Consider the following 22,250-nt stretch of genomic DNA (forward strand, 5'->3'; position numbering starts at 1 on the left):
TATTAACTGCATCTATTCCGTGCTATCTGTCAGTAATGTTCAGAACGAAGGAGGTAGAGAGAGAAGAAAAAACGAATTTCTCCTCCTAACCACGCCATAGGCCAACGTCCTTATGTTGGCGACATTGGGTATTTAGTTCTATTTAGTCGTAACCATAACGGCATGGTTAAAACCTACCGTAGCTAATTCTCCAGTTTAGCGGAAAAGGCTACTTAAATGGCATTTATGATGTTAAGCAAATCGGGGGAATTCCAGATAACTTTCACACTTCCATCTGACCTTAACTTCATTATTCCAGCCAGCACACAGTGTGTAATTTTCTAGGTAGACAAAAATCAAATTTAGACTTGTTTAGTTAGATGTCTTTTTAATTTTTTACTTGGTTATTTAACGCGCTGTATCAACTACGATATTATTTAGCGTCGATGAGATTGGTGATAGTGAGATGATATTTGGCGAGATGAGGTCGAGGATTCGCCATTTACATTACCTGACATTTGCGTTACGGTTGGGGAAAACCTCTGAAAAACCCAATCCGGTAATCAGCCCAAGCGGGAATCCAACCCGCGCGCGAGCGCAACTCCGGATCGGTAGGCAAGCGCCTCAGCCGACAGAGCCGGTGGCTATGTTTTGTTAGATATAGGAGAATATGAATTATTCATATTCTTTAACATTTAGATAGTGTTGTGAGGGACAGCTTTTACTATTTTATCAGCAACAAGCTATTTTAGGAAGGATTGAACAATGAATTTTTTCTAACACTTCTTGCTCCTGTTCAGTAGTAGACAGAGATGCTTATTACTCGTATGTGGGTGAAAAGAGTCAATTATTGTTAGTGATTTATTGTGTTGTGAGACATGGAATCTGTTCAGATAGGTACGTTCTTACTAATGTAACTTCAATTTCAAGTTTGTAAAGTACACCGTGTCTCTAAAGTAAGTCCCTCTTTCAGTAATTTATAGCTCATAGTATGGCGGACAATTTATGATGCATCAGGTGACATGTGCAAGAACAATTCATCCGGCTTTGTCTCGTTTTAATTAAAATTTCCCTGATAGGCCACAAGCTGCGCTGTGCGCAGCAATGTGTTTTATGCCATCTCACATCACAAACTGTATGGCCTGTTTTTCCCCATTATCTACCTCGACATCCTCCAATAGTGGTTAATGCCTCAACTATATGAAAATTCGAATGATTATCTGTACCAGCAGGATGGCACAGCACACTTCCCCACTATCAATGTGAAATTCATGACTATCTCAATCTCACACTTCCACAACGTTGGATAGGACGAGTAGGAGACATGGACAACGCTTAGGCCTACATGAAATGGACGCCGAGATTTCCTGATTTAACCCCTGAGCTTATTGTGGGGTTGTATAAAGGAAAAAGTCTACCATGAGGCGTGCAGGATCTACGAATGAGAATTGAAGAAGCCGCAGCCATGGTGACACCTGACATGTTATCTAGAGCCTGGCAGGAGTTGAATATCGCAGAAACCAACATGACCACGAGAACAGGAATCAGATTGACCATGATATGGAGTTAAAACATTGGCAGCATCCAGCTGACCACGTAAAAATCAGAGAAGGAAAAGAGGACAACGAATATAATACAATTAAAATATTCACAGATGGGAGCAAAGGTGAACTCGGTGTTGGAGCAGGAGTAGCTATATTTAAAGAAGGCAACCTGGAGGAAGCGCTAAAATACAGACTGAATGGCAAATGTTCCAACAATCAGGCTGAACAACTAGCCATATTAAAAGCTATTCAACATGTACAGACTCTGGAAAAAAACACCAAAAAATTTCAATATTTACAGACAGCAGGATAACATTAGACTCCCTTAGAAATCAAACATATCATACGCATCTTATAGAAGAAATCAGAAGAGAAGTAAAGGAAGCGGAGAGGAAGAAGTGGAAAATAGAATTCAACTGGATTAAGGCCCACGCTGGACACGAGGGGAATGAATTAGCAGATCAACTTGCGAAGGAGGCAGCACGCTCCGAGGATATTCCAGAGAGCTACAGCAAGACACCAAAAAGTGCAGTGAAAGGTGAAATACACACTCTCAGTTTAGTGAAGTGGCAAAACGAATGGGACAACACAGCAAAAGGAGAAATCACAAAATCTTTCTTCCCAAATATAAACGATCGGTTAAAATTGAAACTTAACATAACCCCAAACTTCACAACTATAATAACAGGACACGGAAATATAAAATCTTATCTACATAAATATAAAATTATAGATAGCCCATTATGTCCATGCAACAATGACGAACAAACGATAGATCATTTATTATACAATTGTAAATTACTTGTGAGAGAAAGACACATTCTGAAAGCGGCAGTTCTAAAGTCTGAAAACTGGCCAGTGAATAAAGACAAACTAGTGCACAAATACCAAAAGAACTTGATCAAATTTACTAAGAATATGAATGAATGAATGAATGAAATAGCCTTTGGATTTCCCGTGAAGGGCTATGGCCTCCTAAAAAGGGGATCTCTTTAGAGATCATGCGGTGAGCTAATCCGCATGACGGTAGATTCAGTTCTATATAAGTTTTGTTCATCGTTCGTCACTTGCACTCTCACTCGATACTGGCAAACTGTAGCGATCTCCATTCTTCTCGGTTCTTGGCTGTTCTGGACCACAGGGGTCCAGCTAGGCTCTTCATATACAATTTGACAAATTACAATGAAAGAAAAGTACAAAATTCATCCAACTATATTGCCTATAAAGAAACTTTTAGAACAATATAAAGTAATTATATGAACATAGTTTAAGTTAAACCAATGCATGTAGTATTACTCCACAGTAATGGAGCATGCAGGCTGTAACAAAAAAAAATATATATATATACATATCGCTGCACACATGACGCTCATGTCGAATCGCTGTAATGAAACAAAGACCTGGGGACCTTGTGCACCGTATGAGCCATCAAACATTGCTTAAGATTAAGTAGTATTAGAATAAAATGAATATTAAGTGGGACTTAGTTTAGAGACACGGTGTATTTTTCGTCTTACAGTAGGGTTTAAATATTATAATTGAAAAACTATTTTTTTAAGTTCTCCAATTATAATGTGAGTTTTAATATAGATGGTCAGAACAATTCTTTTATCATTTAATACAGTATCATTTAGAGCAGTGGTCGTTAGCACTATCTGAAATGAGTAAAGTGTATTCGGTGCAACATCATATGCCCCGTCGTGCAGTGGGCAGAGAGGGAGAGAGCATATCCTCCAGCAGCCACAGATGCACCATAGTGCAGTCTCTTATCCGCGAGTAAGAGACGCTAGCCCGAGGGTGCTCTGTGCTAATGACCGCTGATTTAGACTGTTGAATCTCTGTTTTAAAGTTTGCGCGTTCTTGCGCGTCTATCAGTAATTGTTTTCAGTAGGGCATATGGTAACGCGGCGGCAACTGTTCCATGTTCAGCTTAACAGCAGAAAAGAATCATGGAATGAGGAAATTTTTAGTGACTATGATTGTTTTACGACTGCAAAATTATTAAAATCACATCGAACGCCAGGTTAAAATATATTGGAAACATTTTTATCTAAACTTAACAAACGCACCATGCATGGGTCAGAACGCAAATATAGTAACTAGACAAAATTAATAACTTCTCTACATTCTAACGCAGAGGTCTCCAAAAAGCGTATCGCCATTCGTGCTCTCGATGCTGCCCGCCGAACACAGTGTGCTGCAAGGCTAGAGAAGGGGAGAGACTCGTACCTCAGCAGATGGAAGCGATCAGTGGGGGATCGCGGCAACGATCTGCTTGTGTTTACAAATAATAACATCAAAAGAATAAGAAATATCATACGTTTGTATATTATTTTGACATATACTATGAAGCTGGAGCCCCTTCTGTTGCTATTGACACAAGTCATTGCAAATTCAACCTCTTCTGTTCTTTGATGCTTTTCAGTGTCTGGAAAAGATCTTCTCCAGTTGTATTTTGTAATTACATCTAGAAGACATTCAGACACAGGAAAATGTTCATTAACTCCTCGGATGAAAATTGCTAGGTGAGCTTCGTCATTTCTATCTGTGCTTTCGTCCAATGCAAGTGAGTAAGCTACAAACTGGTTAATTGTAATTTCGACTTCAGATTCAATTACATTTACAATCTTGAAATTCCTTCTCTGAACTGTAATTGGAAACAATTTAATTTTCTTGAACTCTGACTTTGTTCTGGACACAGCAGTCTATTGTAGTAGCGTTCTGTATGCACGATTTTACAAATGATGCTTCTGTAAAGGGCTTCATTGATTTTCCAATATTCCAAGTTAGAACATAGCTAGCAAGAAGCTGTTTTTGTTTAAGACTGAGAACACGTGTATGATTTGTGTTTGTATTTTCTTGTTTTATATTTATCAAAATATTTGTAGGCCTAAGCATTTCACCTAAAATTAAACAAAATACTATATGTTTGTCTTGCGGAACTGAGTGTAAACGTATTGTAATATACTGATTATTATGTATAACCAACAGTTGTACAGATAGCCCCAAAATAAATTATTTTCACATGTCCAACATGCCTGTAAAAATGTTATGTTTTATTTAACGACGCTCGCAACTGCAGAGGTTATATCAGCGTCGCTGGATGTGCCGGAATTTTGTCCCGCAGGAGTTCTTTTACATGCCAGTAAATCTACTGACATGAGCCTGTCGCATTTAAGCACACTTAAATGCCATCGACCTGGCCCGGGATCGAACCCACAAACTTGGGCATAGAAGGCCAGCGCTATACCAACTCGCCAACCAGGTCGACCATGCCTGTAAATGTATGATATTCTTTGTGAAGAGTCGAGTATTGTCATCGCATGTTGAATTTTAACACACCCTTAAGAATTTTCGAACAAATTAAACATTTCAAATTCTCCCCACTAACACAAAAAAGTTTCTCTTCCTATTCATCCTTGAATGTACTACGTTCATGATTAAAAGACCTTGTGAAACGGTGGAACACGCCTACCAACACAGTGATAATGGCAATCCGCCACTGCTCTTCGTTTGCGCATAAACATTGAGTACAGTACAGGTGGGGATGGGTGAGGCGGGCGCGCTCATTACGTACTGGCTTCGGTTCCGTTCAGGGGCTTACTCGCGAGTACGCTTTTGGAGACGTCTGTTCTAACGGATTGTTATTAAACTTTGTATAAGCCTTACATGTGATACATATGTTTTGTGTAGAAACTGATTACGTTTGCACAAGATGAACTACCCTTTTATAGCTTTTTTAGAAGGTTATTTTACGATGCTTTATCAACATCTTAGGTTATTTAGTGTCTGAATGAGATGAACGTGATAATGCCGGTGAAATGAGTCCGGGGTCCAGCACCGAAAGTTACCCAGCATTTTCTCATATCGGGTTGAGGGAAAACTCCAGAAAAACCTCAACCAGGTAACTTGCCCCGACCGGGAATCGAATCCTGGCCACCTGGTTTCGCTGCCAGACCCTCTAACCGTTACTCCATAGGTGTGTACCCTTTTATAGCGGGTGCATTTAGACAAAATTCATAACTTATCTCCTATCAATAAGATTTTATGAAACTCTGCACAAGAATCATAGGTAGCATAATAGATGTAACCAGAGTTTGCACACAAAAAATATTTGCTGTCTTAGCTCCTGTACAAAGTTTCATAAAATTTGTTGTGTAGGAGAGAAGTTGTTAATTTTGTGTAAATTCAGCCCCTGTAAAGGAGTAGTTCCTAGTATACAAACGTAATCAGAGTTTGCACACAAAAATTAAGTGCTACATATAATGTCTATAAAAATTTTCATAACAATATGTTAGAATGTAGAGAAGTTGTTAATTCTGCCCATCTAGATTTGCGTTTTTGCACACTGTACAGTGCAGCGCTGTGAAATCATATATTCCAGCAATGGTCTCTCCGTAGTGTTAATGATATTCCCATGAAACTCGAAATTCTCTGGTTCAAGTAAGAACCGGTATAGATGGGTTTTTGAGGAGAAATATCCTTAGAATGCTCTCTGTAGGAAGGAAAGTGACGTCGGTTCTTAATGTTCTTCTTTTAGGACACACAGAGGAACACTGCCCCTTATTGTGAAGATCTAGGATGAAACTGTCTCCATTTGTCACTCGTGTCAAAGTGTAACTTTACTATTCGACATTACCGCGTATTGTCACATTTATTATCCGGAATAATGACTTCCGTCGTTGATGTGTCCTTCCTCAGGAATTAAGTTACGCACTGTACGAGGCAAATATAATCCAGGAAGGTGTTCATATGAAATATCTGGAGTAGTGACCAACTGACCAATCACCATAGAATAAGAATAAAGGTTAGAGAGTTTAGACTCAGAAATGGAATTCAACTCTGCCAGATTACCTGAGTTGTCGACGATATCAGAAAGTAGCAGCATCTATCCTAACATATATCACATAATGCGGGTAATTAATTTCGTGAAGTGGTTCTGCTTCATAATTGGATTTTAAACATTGTCAGATTAACAAAGTTTAGCATTATCCTCATCGCTCATATGTAGTAGACATGTAATTAAACATAAAAAATCATCCTAATATGAAGATAGTGAATTTGAATTCGCAGATGTTCCATCCTCGAATGGAATTAAACTTGCCAATTCGTCATAATTCCAGGCAGTTCGCTGTCGATTACAACTGGAGAGCTTTGAAAACAAAATTAAAATTAAACGGTGTTGTTTTTTACCTGGATTATAGGGGATGCATTCTTCAAGTTTCCTGCTATGTTATTCAGCATGTTCGTCTGCTGCTCCTTTGTAAGTTTGTTCCAGAACATCGTCGCTTGAGTGAAGTTGTCTTCGACACTGGAATTGTACCTGCAAATTAGAACATTGTGTAGCTGTGTTGCAGGGCAAATTTTCGGATCCCATACAGTATATTACGTACTATTTATTTGTTTAATGCTCAAGACACTTGACACAAAGTCACTCCCGTTAAGGGTTATTAGGAATGTTGCTAATGCCCCTGAAATCATTAAGAGCATTGCATTTATTGATGTGGTCCCAATCCATAACTGACCCTGCCTCTCCATACAGGACACATTCACGGGTTGGAAGAATGGATAGTCTATGCAGGTGAGCTGGGACTTGCAGCAACAAGAAACTTCTACATTACGACTGATGATGAAATTACTCTTGGAATGTGGCATTCATTGTATCTCATCATCTTTAATGAATGATTCTGTGAATGCCAGGGTGTTACAACATTCACAATCGCCAAGAATTATCCGAACACAAAGCAGACGTTGCAGAGGGGTTTTTTTCGGGGTACTGCTGTTTGCCCACATAATTCCACTAAACTTCCACCTTCCTCTCACTTCACCTATCATCTGCATTAGAAATGTAGGCTGGGATAGAGCCGTCTCTCTTTTACTTAGAGCCAATTGAAAATTTTCTTCATTAAATGCAAAAGGATGTACAACTTAAAAAAAAAAAGTGGCCGCATTCGTGAACGGCGAATATTTTCTAAGTCCTCTTCGGATTATGGCGATGTTACACGATGCATGCGCTTATAGAGGCAGATTCAGAACTATGATGTCTAAGCAGGAGCCATTCGACATCTGCGCCTCATAGAGCAGCGGTAGATTTTTCACTTAATGATTCGAAGGTTGTGAGTACGAACATTGTTCAAGTTATCATTTTATTTTATTGTCGTTCGTTAACGGTATAAATAACATTCAAGTTAACATTTGTATTCTGTTATTGTTCTTTAGCGATATAAATAATATTCAAGTTATAATTTGTTTTCTGTTATCGTTCTTTAGCGATATAAATAATATTCCAGTTATTTATATTCTGTTATCGTTCTTTAGAGATATAAATAATATTAAAGTTATCATTTATATTCCTTTATCGTTCTTTAGCGATGTAAATAATGTTGAAGTTATTTATATTCTGTTATCGTTCTTCAGCGATATAGTCCGCACCTGTGGAGTAACGGTTAGCGCGTCTAGCCGAGAAACCAGGTGGCCCGGGTTCGATTCCCGGTTGGGACAAGTTACCTGGTTGAGGTTTTTCCGGGGTTTTCCCTCAACCCAATATGAGCAAATGCTGGGTAACTTTCGGTGCTGGGCCCCGGATTCATTTCACCGGCATTATCACCTTCATCTCATTCAGACGCTAAATAGCCTAAGATGTTGATAAAGCGTCGTAAAATAACGTACTAACTAACTTCAGCGATATAAATAATACCTATTCAAGTTATCATTTATATTCTATTATCGTTCTTTAGCGACAGAAATTTAATGTAAAGTTTTGAACAATAAGCCTATAGCTGCATAATGCAAGTGTTAGTTTTTCTTCTTATGTAATTACACTAGCTGTACCCGTGCGCTCCGCTGCACTTATTAGAAATAAATATAAAGTAATTACATAATTAAAATAGAACATTGGGTCCAGGGTAGATTCGTGTTTGATAGAAGAATAACACGTTTAATATGCTACTTAATTTAAATTCTATTTAAATAATTAAAATGTTATCATTTTGGTCCAGAGACCATTCATTTGGTGCAAAGATAATTCGTTTAACATTTTTCTAAATTAGTCTTGAATGCATCCTTTAATAAATCACTCCAAATTAATAGAGTTGATTGTGTACGAAGATCATTTTTATGTTAACCTTACTGTACATTTTTTTTTTGTTAAGTTTATTTTATTCACGCCTTAACATCTGTGGTCATGTCGCGTGTTTAGAATGTGTGGGTATATCAGCAGGCCGATTTTACTCTTGTTGAGTTCCTGTTTCTATTGTGTGTTGTAGATGGCTTGTGTTCATGTAACTGATTATAGACTTTGATTAATGATTTTGGTATTGGTAATTGAGGCGGTGATGAATAATGGCATGTATCTTTCCAATTCGGCATTTGCCTTTATGACTAAGGGAAATCATGAAAAACCCCAGTCAGATTGGTCGGCGACGGGGTTTTGAACCCGGGACCCCCGATTGCGTGTCTCAAATGCTACCGCCTGAGCCAGCTCGCTCGGTTGTATATCATTGTTTATGCAAATAAAAAATGAGGTACCCTACATAAATATTATTTTAATAAACACAGGAAACGAATATGGGTAAATTATGGACACAGGAACGCCATTTCAAGACACCTTTTAAAATAACTCAGCTCCAGTGATCTCTATGGTAAAATGAGTGTGTAAAATTAGAATATTTTATGTGGACCAAATAAAGTTGCAATAATCAAGTTATACAATATTTCTACAGAATATCAAGTTTTCTGTGCGTACAGATTTCTTTTCATCTTACCTCAGTCCTCATTTGTAGCATTACATCCATCTAGAGAAACTACAAATTTCAAATAGTGAAGGTTAATTAGCTTCTGAGATTACTTCATACAAACACACAAAATATTCTCTGTATATTAATGTTGATAAACGTCAAGGCCGCCTTAAATAGACGGAGTCATTTGTATTGATTTCACTGTAGCCATCGTCGTCGTTCTTGCAATAACTCCTATGTCACATATCGATTTTTAGATTTTTGCTCTATTAAATAACTTAAATAGTGATGCAGCAAATAAAACAATCTACTATATATATATGCACTATGTTTCTTTCTTTCGAAAATGTAAGAATTCACAATCTCCTACGCACTACTGCCATAGAATGAATAAATTTTGTTTTTCTTCCTACTAAAAAATTTAATATTTTGCACATAGAACAACGACACTAATCTGAGGCGGCGGTGGAAATGTATTGTATTGTTATTTTAAAACTTTTGTATATCCTTAAATATCAGTCCTATCAAACGTTTTCCTGGGATAAAACTTATCGGAAATCATTTTTAAAGAAACTTTTGTGATGTAACATTGTTCACAAAAATCAATAATAAGCTAGATATTTCGGTTTATTTAATTCAGGCCCTCTTATAACCCCCCTTTTAAATAAAGTATTTTGAATGCCATGCAGCGTAAAATCTAAGTTACAACGAACTTAATTTACGTTCCAATTTTCATCGAAATCCGTTCAGCCATTATCGCGTGAAAAGGTAACAGACAGACAGACAGACAGACAGACAGACAGACAGACAGACAGACAGACAGACAGACAGACAGACACACAAAAATGTCAAAAAAGCGATTTTCAGTTTCAGGATGATTAATTATACATGTTAACACAAATTATTTTTAGAAAAGCGAAAATTACCAGAAAAATTTCGCTTACAGATTTATTATTAGTATAGATTATATTATCGTGTAACACAATAAAATGAAAAGGAGTGACGAGGATTTTAACCTGAGATGTTGACGTCTAAATTCCGACGCTCTTCCGACTGAACTAAGGGATACAAGTAAAGAAGCATATGCGGAAAAATTGGTCCAACCCCCCTCCAAGGCGTCCTAATGATTTGTGGAACCTCGTCCAGGATGCCTGAGCTGCCGTGACTGAGAACAGTTGCGATTTGAAAAGACTAGTCCATTCCATGCCCACTCGACTACAAGATGTGATTGAGATGGGAGGAAGATAGACTAAATATTGAATCGTGGCCTTTTATTTTATTTTTGGGCTTTGAACTGTTTGAATTTTCTAAGACATACGCCAATAAGTTTGTTTTGTTTATTCCCAAAAATATATTTTTGTTGAGAATAAAATCTTTTTCTTTCTTTCCATTTGCAATCATAATGTCATAATAAGTAATGGTGAAGTCATGGTATAAGACATTCATGAACCTAATGCTAATTACTAAAACAGTCATAAAAGAGACAGGAGCAGTTATATTTTTTCTCTCCCTTAAAAAAAAAAACATAAAAAATCACTAAGTTGTGTTCGAACGCGACCTCATGGATACCAGCCCGGAATGCTACCACTACGCTAGAATAGTAACGTGCAGAACACTTAAATGATAACTGTAGATATCAGGCCTCATGGTCCAACAACATGTAACATCGCCTATCTCCGAATTGTAGCGGAGATACCCGAAGGGAACTTACTTTCTAGAGGGCATTCACGTTTTCTTTTGACAGCTGTTAGGTCTATTCTTTTGAAGAAAAGTAAACATTGTCACTTATGTTGCCATCGTACACTAAAATACTATAAATAATGAAGAAAGAACAAATAATAATAACTCTAGTGACTACAGACAGGAGATTGAAAGAGTTAAAATAAACATAGAGGGACACAGTGAGAAGATTGAATTGCTGAGACAAGAAATAGAACAAATGAAGTACGAAATAAGTCAAAGAAAAAGGACATTGTTATTCTTCGGAGAAGAGGAAAAGGGAATAGAAACCGGGGAGGGAGTACGCAGAGTATGCTACGAGATCTTCAAACTGGAGGTAAGAGCAGAAGACATCGAGGAGACTTATAGAATCGGATTAGGATGTAAAAGGGCTATTGTGATAAGATTCTCAAATATAGTAACCAAAGAAAAAATATTAAGGAACTTACACAGAGTGCGAGGAACGGGAATGAGAGTTGAAAAAGACCTGAGCTACGAAATGAGATGTAAAAGGAAGCTACTACTCCCTTTCATGAAGGCGGCAAGAGCGAATGGACACTTTGCAAAATTATATGAAGACAAATTAAAAATCAATGGGAAATTCTATGACGTAGAATTCTGTAAGGCAAATGAAGATCAACCAATATTTGGATTAAGTACGAAGAAGCGAGAACATCGATATGCAAAAGAGCATAGGAAATCTGAAGACACGAGGTCACAAGGTACGAATGGGCAAACTGATGGAATTACAATCGTGAGGAAGAAGAATGGTCAAGAGAGAAACAAAATGAAGCAACCGCAGTTATCGCACAAACTGGAAAGTAGAGAAATTGAAGAAAATCATTGGCATGGATTAATACCAACAAGCCCAACTAAAGAGATGTTAAGCGAAGATCGGGATTCGAACTGGGACAAAATATACGTGACAGATGATGAATAGCCTGCTCAATCAGCAATTGTGGTGGAAAGTAACTATCATAACAAGACCGTTGACCAGGTATGTGTAGACGACAGAGAATTAGCTGAATTGCAGACCGCGCCGGAGGAAGCGAGACAGAACCAGGAAATGCTGAGCTCAAGAATACAGAAGAAGAAAACATATGTGAAGAAATCAGATAAGAGCGGCTTAAGTACCAGAAATGCAATGAAGTTTAGTGACACGAGTAAAAATTTAAGTGATTTAACCAGATTAGTGGGAAGGAAGGTCAGTGCCGAGAGGAGAAGTGAAATTGTTTCTGTGATTGCAAGAGCTGAAATGGTGAAAAGTGAAGTGAAGAGAAAGAATGACGAGTTTGTAACAGAAAATGGTGAAATAGATGTTTCTGGTACAGAGATGGCTAAGGAAGAGACGACTAAGGAATTAGTAAATAAATTGAAATATGAATGAGAGGAGTGTAATAGGAAGTTATATAAGACGACAGAGAGGTAATAAAAATAGGTAAGGAGTATGGTCGAGGAGGCTAGCTAGGATAGAGAAGTATAATATGTAGAACATTAGTGAGATCTGAAAATGAAATGTAGGGCCTACACAAGAAAAAGACATGATAACGAACATATTTGACAATGGTATAATATGTTTTAGTAACAAGTATTGGTAGAAACAGTGTGTGTTCGATATAGTCTAAGTGAGCTGAAAATCTAGAACGGAGTGATAAAAGTGTCAATTTTGAATGAATTAGAGGAGTGTAATAGGAAGTTAAGTAAAACGATAGAGATAATGAAAATAGGTGAGGAGTATGGCGGTGGAGGCTAGCTAGGATAATGTAGTATAATATGTAGAAAATTAGTGAGATCTGAAAATGAAATGTACACAAGAAACATAGTAACGAACATATTGGACAATGGTGTAGTATGTTTTAGTAACAGGTATTGTTAGAAACAGTGTGTTCGATATAAGTGTACTGAAAATCAAGAATAGAGTCGTAAAAGTGTCAATTTTGAATGATCTAAATGGGGTCGAAAGTTAAATTATAAGAGCGTCTACAAAAGGTATAATGTAATGAATGTAATTGTGGCTCCGAATACAAATTGTGAGGTCCACATTACATGGATGTAAATGTTGACATCAAATATATTATCATATCATATGTTTTACTGTATATGCTATAACTACTCGTATTTTAGTAAGCACAATTATTATATTTTGCTAAACAAAATTAACATTGAAAACTACGCCAATAAAAACACATCTACCACTTCTGTGGTGTAGGGGTCAGCATGCTGGTCTCTTACGCAAAGGGCCGGGTTTGATTCCCGGTCGGGTTGAATTTTCTGGTTGAGGTTTTTCAGGGTTTTTCCTCAACTGTAAGGCAAATTCCAGGAAATTCGGGCCACAACATCCCTGAATATCACCGGCCTTATTCATCACCGAAATCATATTCATAACAAATCAGTAATACATAGTATACAGTCGCGATGTAGTTCACAACAATAGAACCATCCTCAACAATAGTACACAGGCCTTCGGATTTCACCAAAAAGATTAACTCGCGATATGACCAAAGTGTTAAAGCGAGTATAAATAACAGCGACGAAAAAAAAAAAAAAAAAAAAAAAAAAAAAAACGCACCACACCTGTCTAGTCAACTGCAACAATCAAGACAAAAAATTCAGACGGCTTAAATTTCAACCAATAGGAATATCCTGAACTAGCACCAACAGATAGTGCGTGTGTACTTTGAGGGATACGCTTTGCATGTGCGTTTGTTTTCCAGTTTATAAACATTGAGAATTTACGTAGTGTATTAGTATATTAAATATTCTTAAAAACAACTCAAAATGGCAAATTTTTGTGTTCTTTATATATAAAAACCAGGAAAGGTTTTTGCCTTCAATCAGATCCCGAAAGATTTTTATAGCTAGCTCAGACCTGCTCCCGCCACACATTCATGTGCTGCTGCATCAATGCCGTTGTCGCTCAATGTCACTTTGACAAGATACTGCTTGTTCTTCGTGTATTCTGTTTCACAGCGGACAGCACAAATACATCATCCGTCCGAACAAAACATAGTGTTATAAATAAAATAAATCGTTTTTCAAGTAATTTTTAATTAACCCATTACTGCATAAAGTTATTAATGACTTGAAAAATGCGTTTCTGAGTTTAAGTTTGCTAGTTTGTGATTTAAGAATGCTTTGTTACCATTTTTATCTTTATTTACTTTCTGGGATAAAAATTAAGGACCGTCCCATAAATAGGACGCTATGCATAATGGTCAGTGACGCAGTAGCTGAATAGAATAACCCGTCTTTTAGTTCAAATAGTATTTATATATTTATTATGTAGCAAATACATATAGACTACACATATTAGAATCAGTGGTTCAACTGCCCTCCTCACACAAGCCTACGCATTGCACAACACTATTTTGTGTGGTAAGGGTAGAAATATTTAGGGTGGAGTCCAATTTGACACTTGCTGCAGAAGGACTTTGCTTTCCCTGTACAATTAGCACACCTTCGCAGAGTTTCATTTTCAACTGGCCAGTGGTGTTGACCATCAAATCTTATGTCTCCTGATGGAATGGGAACAATTTTTCCTTAGTGGGAACTCACCCCATGCCTTTTCAGTACTGTAAAAGCCAGGAGACGGCAAAAGTTGAGGAGCGGTTCTGAAGAGTTTTGAGACTTCATTTTTCTGTACACAAACCAAGCATTTACTACGGCAACATCAAGAAAATAAGTGAAGATGGATCACCACTCTGTTGTTGCCACTGTTGCTAACATTGGTACTGCCAACGCTGGTGCTGCTGTTTCTGTGCTAGCGCTGGTACTGCTGTTGCTGCTAGTGATGGTGCTGCTATTGCTGCTGCTAGCGCTGGTACTGATGGTGGTGATTGTAAAAAAATTCGTAGCTCTACAGCCCATGAAGGGCCAAGACCGACCAGCCTGCTGCTGGTCTCACGTCCACATGCCGAAACAGAGGTGGACAATCATCCAACCAGAATGGCGGTATCGTGTGGTTAGCACGATGATTCTCCCCTAGCCGTTATAGCTGGTTTCCGAAACCTATCGTAGCTCCACAAATGCATGATGATGCTGGGTGGGCACCGGTCCCATACACTGGCATAAATTTCATGAGAAAATTACTTCCCCCATGAGGACTCGAACCGGCGCGCATTCCGTAACGCGAGTCCGAAGCAGGATGCCTTGGACCACGATGCCACGGCGCGGTTCGTTGGTGGTTATAGTAGTAATAATAGTAATTGTAGTTGTAGTAGTACGATGACCTTCTACCTGGAGTTACCTCCCCTGTTTTGGAAATGTTCATATATTAGCTTCCTTCTTTTCGGACGGCAATAACTTGTGCGAGAAACCTCAGCTGCATTTTTGTCTAATGTACTTTCAAAATCATTTGTTGCAGCTTTTATGTTAGAAGACTCTGGCATACCTTCATCAACAATGTCATCTTCATTATCATCATTACATATTTTTTTTGTAATTCCGCTTTACTAAGTAGCATTTTACCGCCAAGATTATTCAAATAACCCTCATGCTCGTCGTCCGATTTATCACTGTATTTATTTGTGTCATGGAAATCTTCTGGAGGGGTCACATATATTAGAGTCTCATTATTATTATTATTTTGATTTTCCATTAACCCCAGAATTTCACTCACGGTTAGACTGGAAATAAAACAATGTAATGGAAACCATATACATATTATAGAATACTACAGGAGTGCACACTGCATGGCGTCCTATTTTTAGGACGGCACTTTATTTCACCTTGTACCTAGCAACATATAAGAAAATTTTATTGTTGTTATATACCACATGAAAACTGAAGTATTCAACTCATTATGTGAAAATAAAAATCAGATTTCTGTATCACCATTACAGAGTAACTAAGAATGAACTTACACGCGTTGCGTCACAAAATACTGTTAACCTGCCATCTTGTAAAAAATTGGCTGGTATGAACAAATGTTCGCGCGGAATTCAAATACTGCAACACCTTAATACAATGTAATAATTTACCTTCTAAACAATGCCTCTAACTGTACTAAACAAGAAAAAGTTCCATAGAAATCAGTATTTTACGCACGTCCCATTTTTAGGACGCTATGCAGTAATGTTAAACTTGATTGATTTCACACTTCCTAAACAAAAATTAGTTCATGAGATTCATATGTACATAAGTTTCACAAGTGACTGAAATAAGCAGAGAGAACTTTGACACATCCATTATTAGTAGGACATTACTTAGATTCTTGTGGTTCCTCCGATATTGGGTGATGCACCATAATTTCCATCCGAATATATGCTTTTAATCTTAAAAATGTAACTAATTAAATTGCGCCTCAAAAGTGCTAGCTATTAAACAAAAATAACTACTTCAAGTAAGGAATTGCTGGCTACAGTTCCATTTTGGAAGAGGGAAAGAAAAATTGTGATAAAAACAACCTCGACAGCAAACTATGTTAGCTTAGATTATATTCAGTACCTGTAGGAGTCTCCGAAGTTTACGCCTGCATTTTACAATAGGATGATACTAGGCCTACAGTAAACTCTCGATTAAAGGCTGGTTCACAATAAACCGGGAACGGAAACGACAACGAGAACGTTAACGGAAAATTGTTAAAATAAATGTATTTATACGTGAACATTCACAATTAACTATTGTGAATGCTCACATTTAAATACATTTATTTTAACATTATTTCCGTTAACGTTCTCGTTTTCGTTTCCGTTCCCGGTTTATTGTGAACCAGCCTTTACTGGAATGTTTATTATCCAGGACTATCCGTAGTGAAAAAAAAAATTATATAGGCTAAATAATATAGCTAAGCCAAGTATAAAATAAGAAAAGAGGGGAACTTTGACTCCAAAAATCCATTTCGTGAATAATGTCTTTAATGTAGACTAATTATTAAAACCATTTTTAACTTCAAATTTTCAAACTCATCCTACATTATTGAAAACTGCATGTCCTTAACCTACAAAACGCACGAATAATCGTGATGTTACTGCGATCATATTATTTCATCTTATTAAAAATTGCATTTTATCTTTCTGCAACTAGAGAAAAACATACGAGGAATTCAAGCCCGATAGTTCCTTACCTACAAAAAAAAAAAAAAAAACATTGGTGGCTGCATATCCTGATTTTCGCGTACGTACTTACAATACTAATGATTAAAGAGGCAATATTTACCTTGGAAAAAGTTCATATTTTTTTTTATTCGTGCACTCGTTCTCAAAGTTCTCGTTTAGGTTCATGAACATTCAATTTACTCGTATCTATATTCTGCATACTGCAAATTTCCACATCCGTCTTTTAAGGAGAATCGCTCAGTATTATACAAGTTTCGCTATTATTTAGTGTAAATTAAATTAAGTTATGAGGAAAGAAAATAATGAATTATATTAAATTATATTGGGTTATGAAAATAATTATAAATAGAATTTTGACACGCACAGAAAACCAACAAGCGGAAGAACGTAATCAACTATAGCATATGACATGATATGGCCCTACAATATGTTGCGTCGCATGGAACACTCCTGCCATCTAACGGTAAAACTTCGCATAAGATATTCCTACTAAGAACGGCAGGCAGACCACCAACATACAAGGAAACAACTATCTGAAAAACTACATGTCAGAATTTATTTTCATTACTAAAACGTTATATAAAATTGAAATATAACACTGTATAAATTATATTTTTTTAATGTAAGAAATTCTGAAAGTGACGAAGTGATAATGTTGCAAAAGTATGAAGAAGATCTGCAACACTCCCTGTACCATATAAATAATATATGTAAATTATGGATTTTAGAATATCACAAGATAAGACGAAAAAATGGCAAATCGCTTGTGAGTTAAAAAATCACGCAAACAAACAAACAAACAAACAAACAAACAAACAAACCTACTGAACAAGTGTCCAAACCTGTGGAGTAACGGTTAGCGCGTCTGACCGCGAAACCAGGTGGCCCGGATTCGATTGTCGGTCGGGGCAAGTTACCTGGTTGAGGTTTTTTTCGGGGGTTTTCCCTCAACCCAATATGAGCAAATGCTGGGTAACTTTCGGTGTTGACTCCAGACTCATTTCACCGGCATTATCACCTTCATCTCATAACCTTAAATGTTGATAAATCGTCGTAAAATAACCCACTAAAATAAAAAATAAAATATTGAACAAGTAAAAATCTTCAACTATCTAGGTTATGAACTAAATATAAATAATGAAGCGGAGAAAGACATAACCAAACAATATCAAAGATTCAAAATATATGTGGTACCGTTCATCGAAAACTTGAGAACAAAACAAGGAAAGAAACCAGATTAAAGTTGTATAAAATAATGGCTCTGGACACTTTGCTCTACGGTTCCGAAATATGAGTATTTACACAGAAGTGTGAAAGTAAAATATAGGGTGGGGAAATGAGATTTCTGAGAAGTAGAAAAGGAGCACAAGACTAGATCAACTAAGAAATAAAAAAAAAAGGAACAAACTAAACATCTACATCATAAAAAATAAAATAAAAGATTAACGTGACAAGTGGTTACAACATACAGGGACATCATTTTATTTTTACTAACATTTTAAATATTAACCTGGCTATACCTTTAGAGAACCGGAAACACCGTTTGCTACACTCTTCCACGACTGGAGTTCGATGATTCTGGCGTAAAACACAAACAAATCACTTTACTAGGTATAGGAGGGAAAAAAAGTAGTTCATCCATTTACGTAAACTAGGAAATATCGCAATTTTGAGTTCAATAATTTTTATTAAGTCTTTGTTTAATAAAAATACAGTACTGTATTAACAATAAGTGTTTTTACTCAAGAACTGAGTTATCCATGCGAACGTATTCATTATGCAATGCATATTATACTGTCTACAGCGTACAATCTAGAGAATGAAGTTAAATTGAAAAATAATCATAATATGGATATTTAAACACATTTTTGAAAATGGTAGCCGTTCATTTCGATGCAGACTTCAGTTCTTTTGTGCATATTATCGCACTATAGACTGTCGCATCTAATTCCAATTACCAGTTTCGTCCTTCGTACTAGTAACTGATGTTGAAATAATTCTGTACCTACTCTATAAAAGAGTACCTTACGTACTGTAAATTCAATTTTCACTTCTGCCCAACCCGCACAGATAAAATTATTCAGACATTCTCTCTACTGTCCGTCCAAGTGGTTATGCCGCAGGATCGTAGAAAGGGGGGAAATCACTTCACAATTAATTACTTAACGAGGCCCTTTTATTTAAGTTATTTTAAACAGTTGTATAATATTACGTAAACGTCCAATTCCTAACAGAAATTAATGTTTTCAGAAAGAGCTAAGACAGCCCAGCCACTAGCTTTCACAGAGTGGCGAGCAGAAGCAGGTGGGGGAAATCTGGATGCTACGTAGGCAAAAGGACGACAGTACCTGTGCGAAAATATGATTCAATATTGAACGCTCTTTCGTCACTGGAAAACGCGAACATATATCTGGAACGTACTATACTCACTAAGTGCTGTTACTATATGCGGCCTTGATTCTGTGCAGAGGACAGTTGGAACTTCATTAGTAGAAGGGGTGGGAGTGAAGTACATTCAAAAGCTCAGGTACAATAAAAGTTGAAGTTAAATAAAATGATGTCCCTGTATAAATAGAATGTCAGATATAAGATTCCCAAATTAGCTTTTGAATACACACCTCTGGGAGTGAGAGATGTTGGAAGACCCAAAAAGGATTGGCGAGATCAACTGTGAAGTCGGAGCAGATGCCTAATCCATAGAGCGGAGCAGGAGAATAAGAAGAAGAAAAGTCTGAAATCTCCGTGGAGGACATTCTGGAATCCGAGTGGGTGTAACTCCCCCCGGACCACCCCCTTAATTCATCACTGGTGGTCTACACTACATATACAAGCTGGAAGGGAACCTATTGCATTAATTCACAGAGATTATAGATCGAGACAATGTGTGCAAGTTTTGTTAAATAGGTTTTTTTATACGTTCAGTAGTTTTGAAAATACGAAATGTATTTTGTTGCAACCCGTCTTCAGCGTCATTGCTCCGCAGTGGCTGAGTAATTGCAATCATCCACTTCGCAAGACTTGGAAGAGGAGAATGTAAACAAAAACGTCTTATTACATACTCGTATGTTTCGATCAAATTACGAAAACAAAGTATTGAATCAATTAATCACCCAAATTCTTCAGTTCATAACTTTCTTTATTACTCTATAACCACTTTAACTCTAAATTTAATACCATGACCCTTATTTAACATTCACAGTTTCTGTTTATAAAATAGTAAAGAATGTAATTCTTATAAAACTAAACGTTTCCATTGAAGATTCCCTTATCTTATTACGAATACACATTCTGTAACTCAATCTCAATTTAAGTTATTACTCTTGAAGAAATCTATACTAATAATAAATCTGTAGCCGAAATTTTTCTGGTAATTTTCGATTTTCCAAAAATAATTGGTCCTAACATATATAATTAATCACCCTGAAACCGAAAATCGCTTTTTTGAAATTTTTGTTTGTCTGTCTGTCTGTCTGTATGTATGTTTGTTACCTTTTCACGCGATAATGGCTGAACGGATTTCGATGAAAATTGGAATACAAATTAAGTTCGTTGTAACTTAGATTTTAGGCTATATGGCATTCAAAATACATTATTTAAAATGGGGGTTATAAGGGGGCCTGAATTAAATAAATCGAAATATCTCGCTTATTATTAATTGTTGTGAAAAATGTTACATAACAAAAGTTTCTTTAAAAATAATTTCCGATAAGTTTTATTCCTTGACAAATTTTGATAGGACTGATATTTAATGAGATAAATGAGTTTTAAAATTAAAATAACTGCCATCTAAGGCCGTGTAATGAATTAAAAAACAAATGACTTCGTCTATAAGGGGCCTTGGACAGCAACAATCGAAAGCTATGAAAGATAGCCTACAGATAATGTTTCTGTGTTTGTATGAAGTAATATCGGAAGATAAATTAACCGATTTGTATAATTAATTATTAATTCACCATTGGAAAGTGTAGTTTCTCTAGATGGACATAATGCTATAATGTTATTACAGTAACTTCTGAGTGAATCGAGGACAGGTAAGATTAAAATAGCTTCTTATTCATAGAAAACTTGATGGGCTATTCTGTACATTCGTTTCCTGTATTTCCTAAAATAATTTTTATGACCAAAGGAGTGGTCTCTGGATCAAAATGATCGCATTTTAATTATGCAAATACAATTTAAATTAAGTAACATGATAAACGATTTATCCTTATATCAAACACGAATGTTCCCTGGATCAAATGTCCTATTTTAATTATGTAATTACTTTATATTTATTTCTAACGGGTGCAGCGGAGCGCACGGGTACGGCTAGTTAAAAATAATTTAATGTAGAAAAGAATTTAAGTTTATAGAAATGTTAAGTAACGTGTTAAATATTACGAATGTACAGTAATTTGATCCGAAATATATCTGATGAGTAGGAAACGAAGTTTAGACACCAGGACATTACTTAAACGCGGCTACAGGTTTAAGGAGCACTGGCTATAGGATGACGTCAATTACTTCACTGATGTACCTTAAGGTTCGTATGCACACTGGAACACGTCGCGTGGAGGACAGCTCTGTTCATTCGACGTTTAATGTATGCAGATTTTATATTCTTTACTGCATTCTAATAGGTTGATTCGAGACAGCATGGCTATTTTATGTTTACAAAGTAAACCTTTCGTCCGGAGTTCAGCTGTTGTGTTCTAGTGAAAGTACTATGGAGGAGTATTAAAATGAAATCTGCAACCTTGTCTGTGCTTGTTAAAGAATTTGAAGAAGACTATTTTTTAGTGAAGGAAGAAAATATACTTATTATCGCGTAAAGTGTGTAACTTAGACATAAAAGTTGAAAAGCGTCGTGATTTGCAAAAAAATTGCGACACTAAAAGACACATCCAACATCTGAAATTGTTTAGTAATTCATTTTCGGACCAGTCCACTTTTCATTATGACTTCTGCCTGATGCTGATATGTGCAAATATTCCGTTCTATAAACTTGAGAATCCACATTTCAGACATTTAATTGAAAAATATACATGTAGACAATTGTCGACTCTAACAACCATAGGCTACGTACACAATACTTACACTCGTGTTATGAAAGATATTTAAATTTTATACGACCAGTACAAACATTGTTTGAGTGACAGTCAACATAGGTTTATTTTTGACAATTTTACATAGTTGTACATTGCAATAAAATTAGTGACATTTAAAGTACACCATTC

General features: G+C 36.5%; 1 protein-coding gene across 2 annotated transcripts in view; it reads right to left on the minus strand.

The window, feature by feature from the left end:
• Positions 1-22,250, minus strand: part of LOC138698640 (catalase-like) — a 153,564-nt gene that overhangs the window by 21,262 nt on the left and 110,052 nt on the right. Inside the window, exon 9 of one of the 2 annotated variants that reach the window (XM_069824767.1) lies at positions 6,717-6,846. The exons of the other annotated variant lie outside the window; for it this stretch is intronic. Coding sequence (XP_069680868.1) covers positions 6,717-6,846 — 130 coding nt within the window. The remainder of the gene's footprint in view (positions 1-6,716; positions 6,847-22,250) is intronic. 2 annotated transcript variants of the gene reach the window in all.

This window comes from Periplaneta americana, chromosome 1 (genome assembly GCF_040183065.1).
Source record: "Periplaneta americana isolate PAMFEO1 chromosome 1, P.americana_PAMFEO1_priV1, whole genome shotgun sequence".
NCBI classification, from domain to species: domain Eukaryota; kingdom Metazoa; phylum Arthropoda; class Insecta; order Blattodea; family Blattidae; genus Periplaneta; species Periplaneta americana.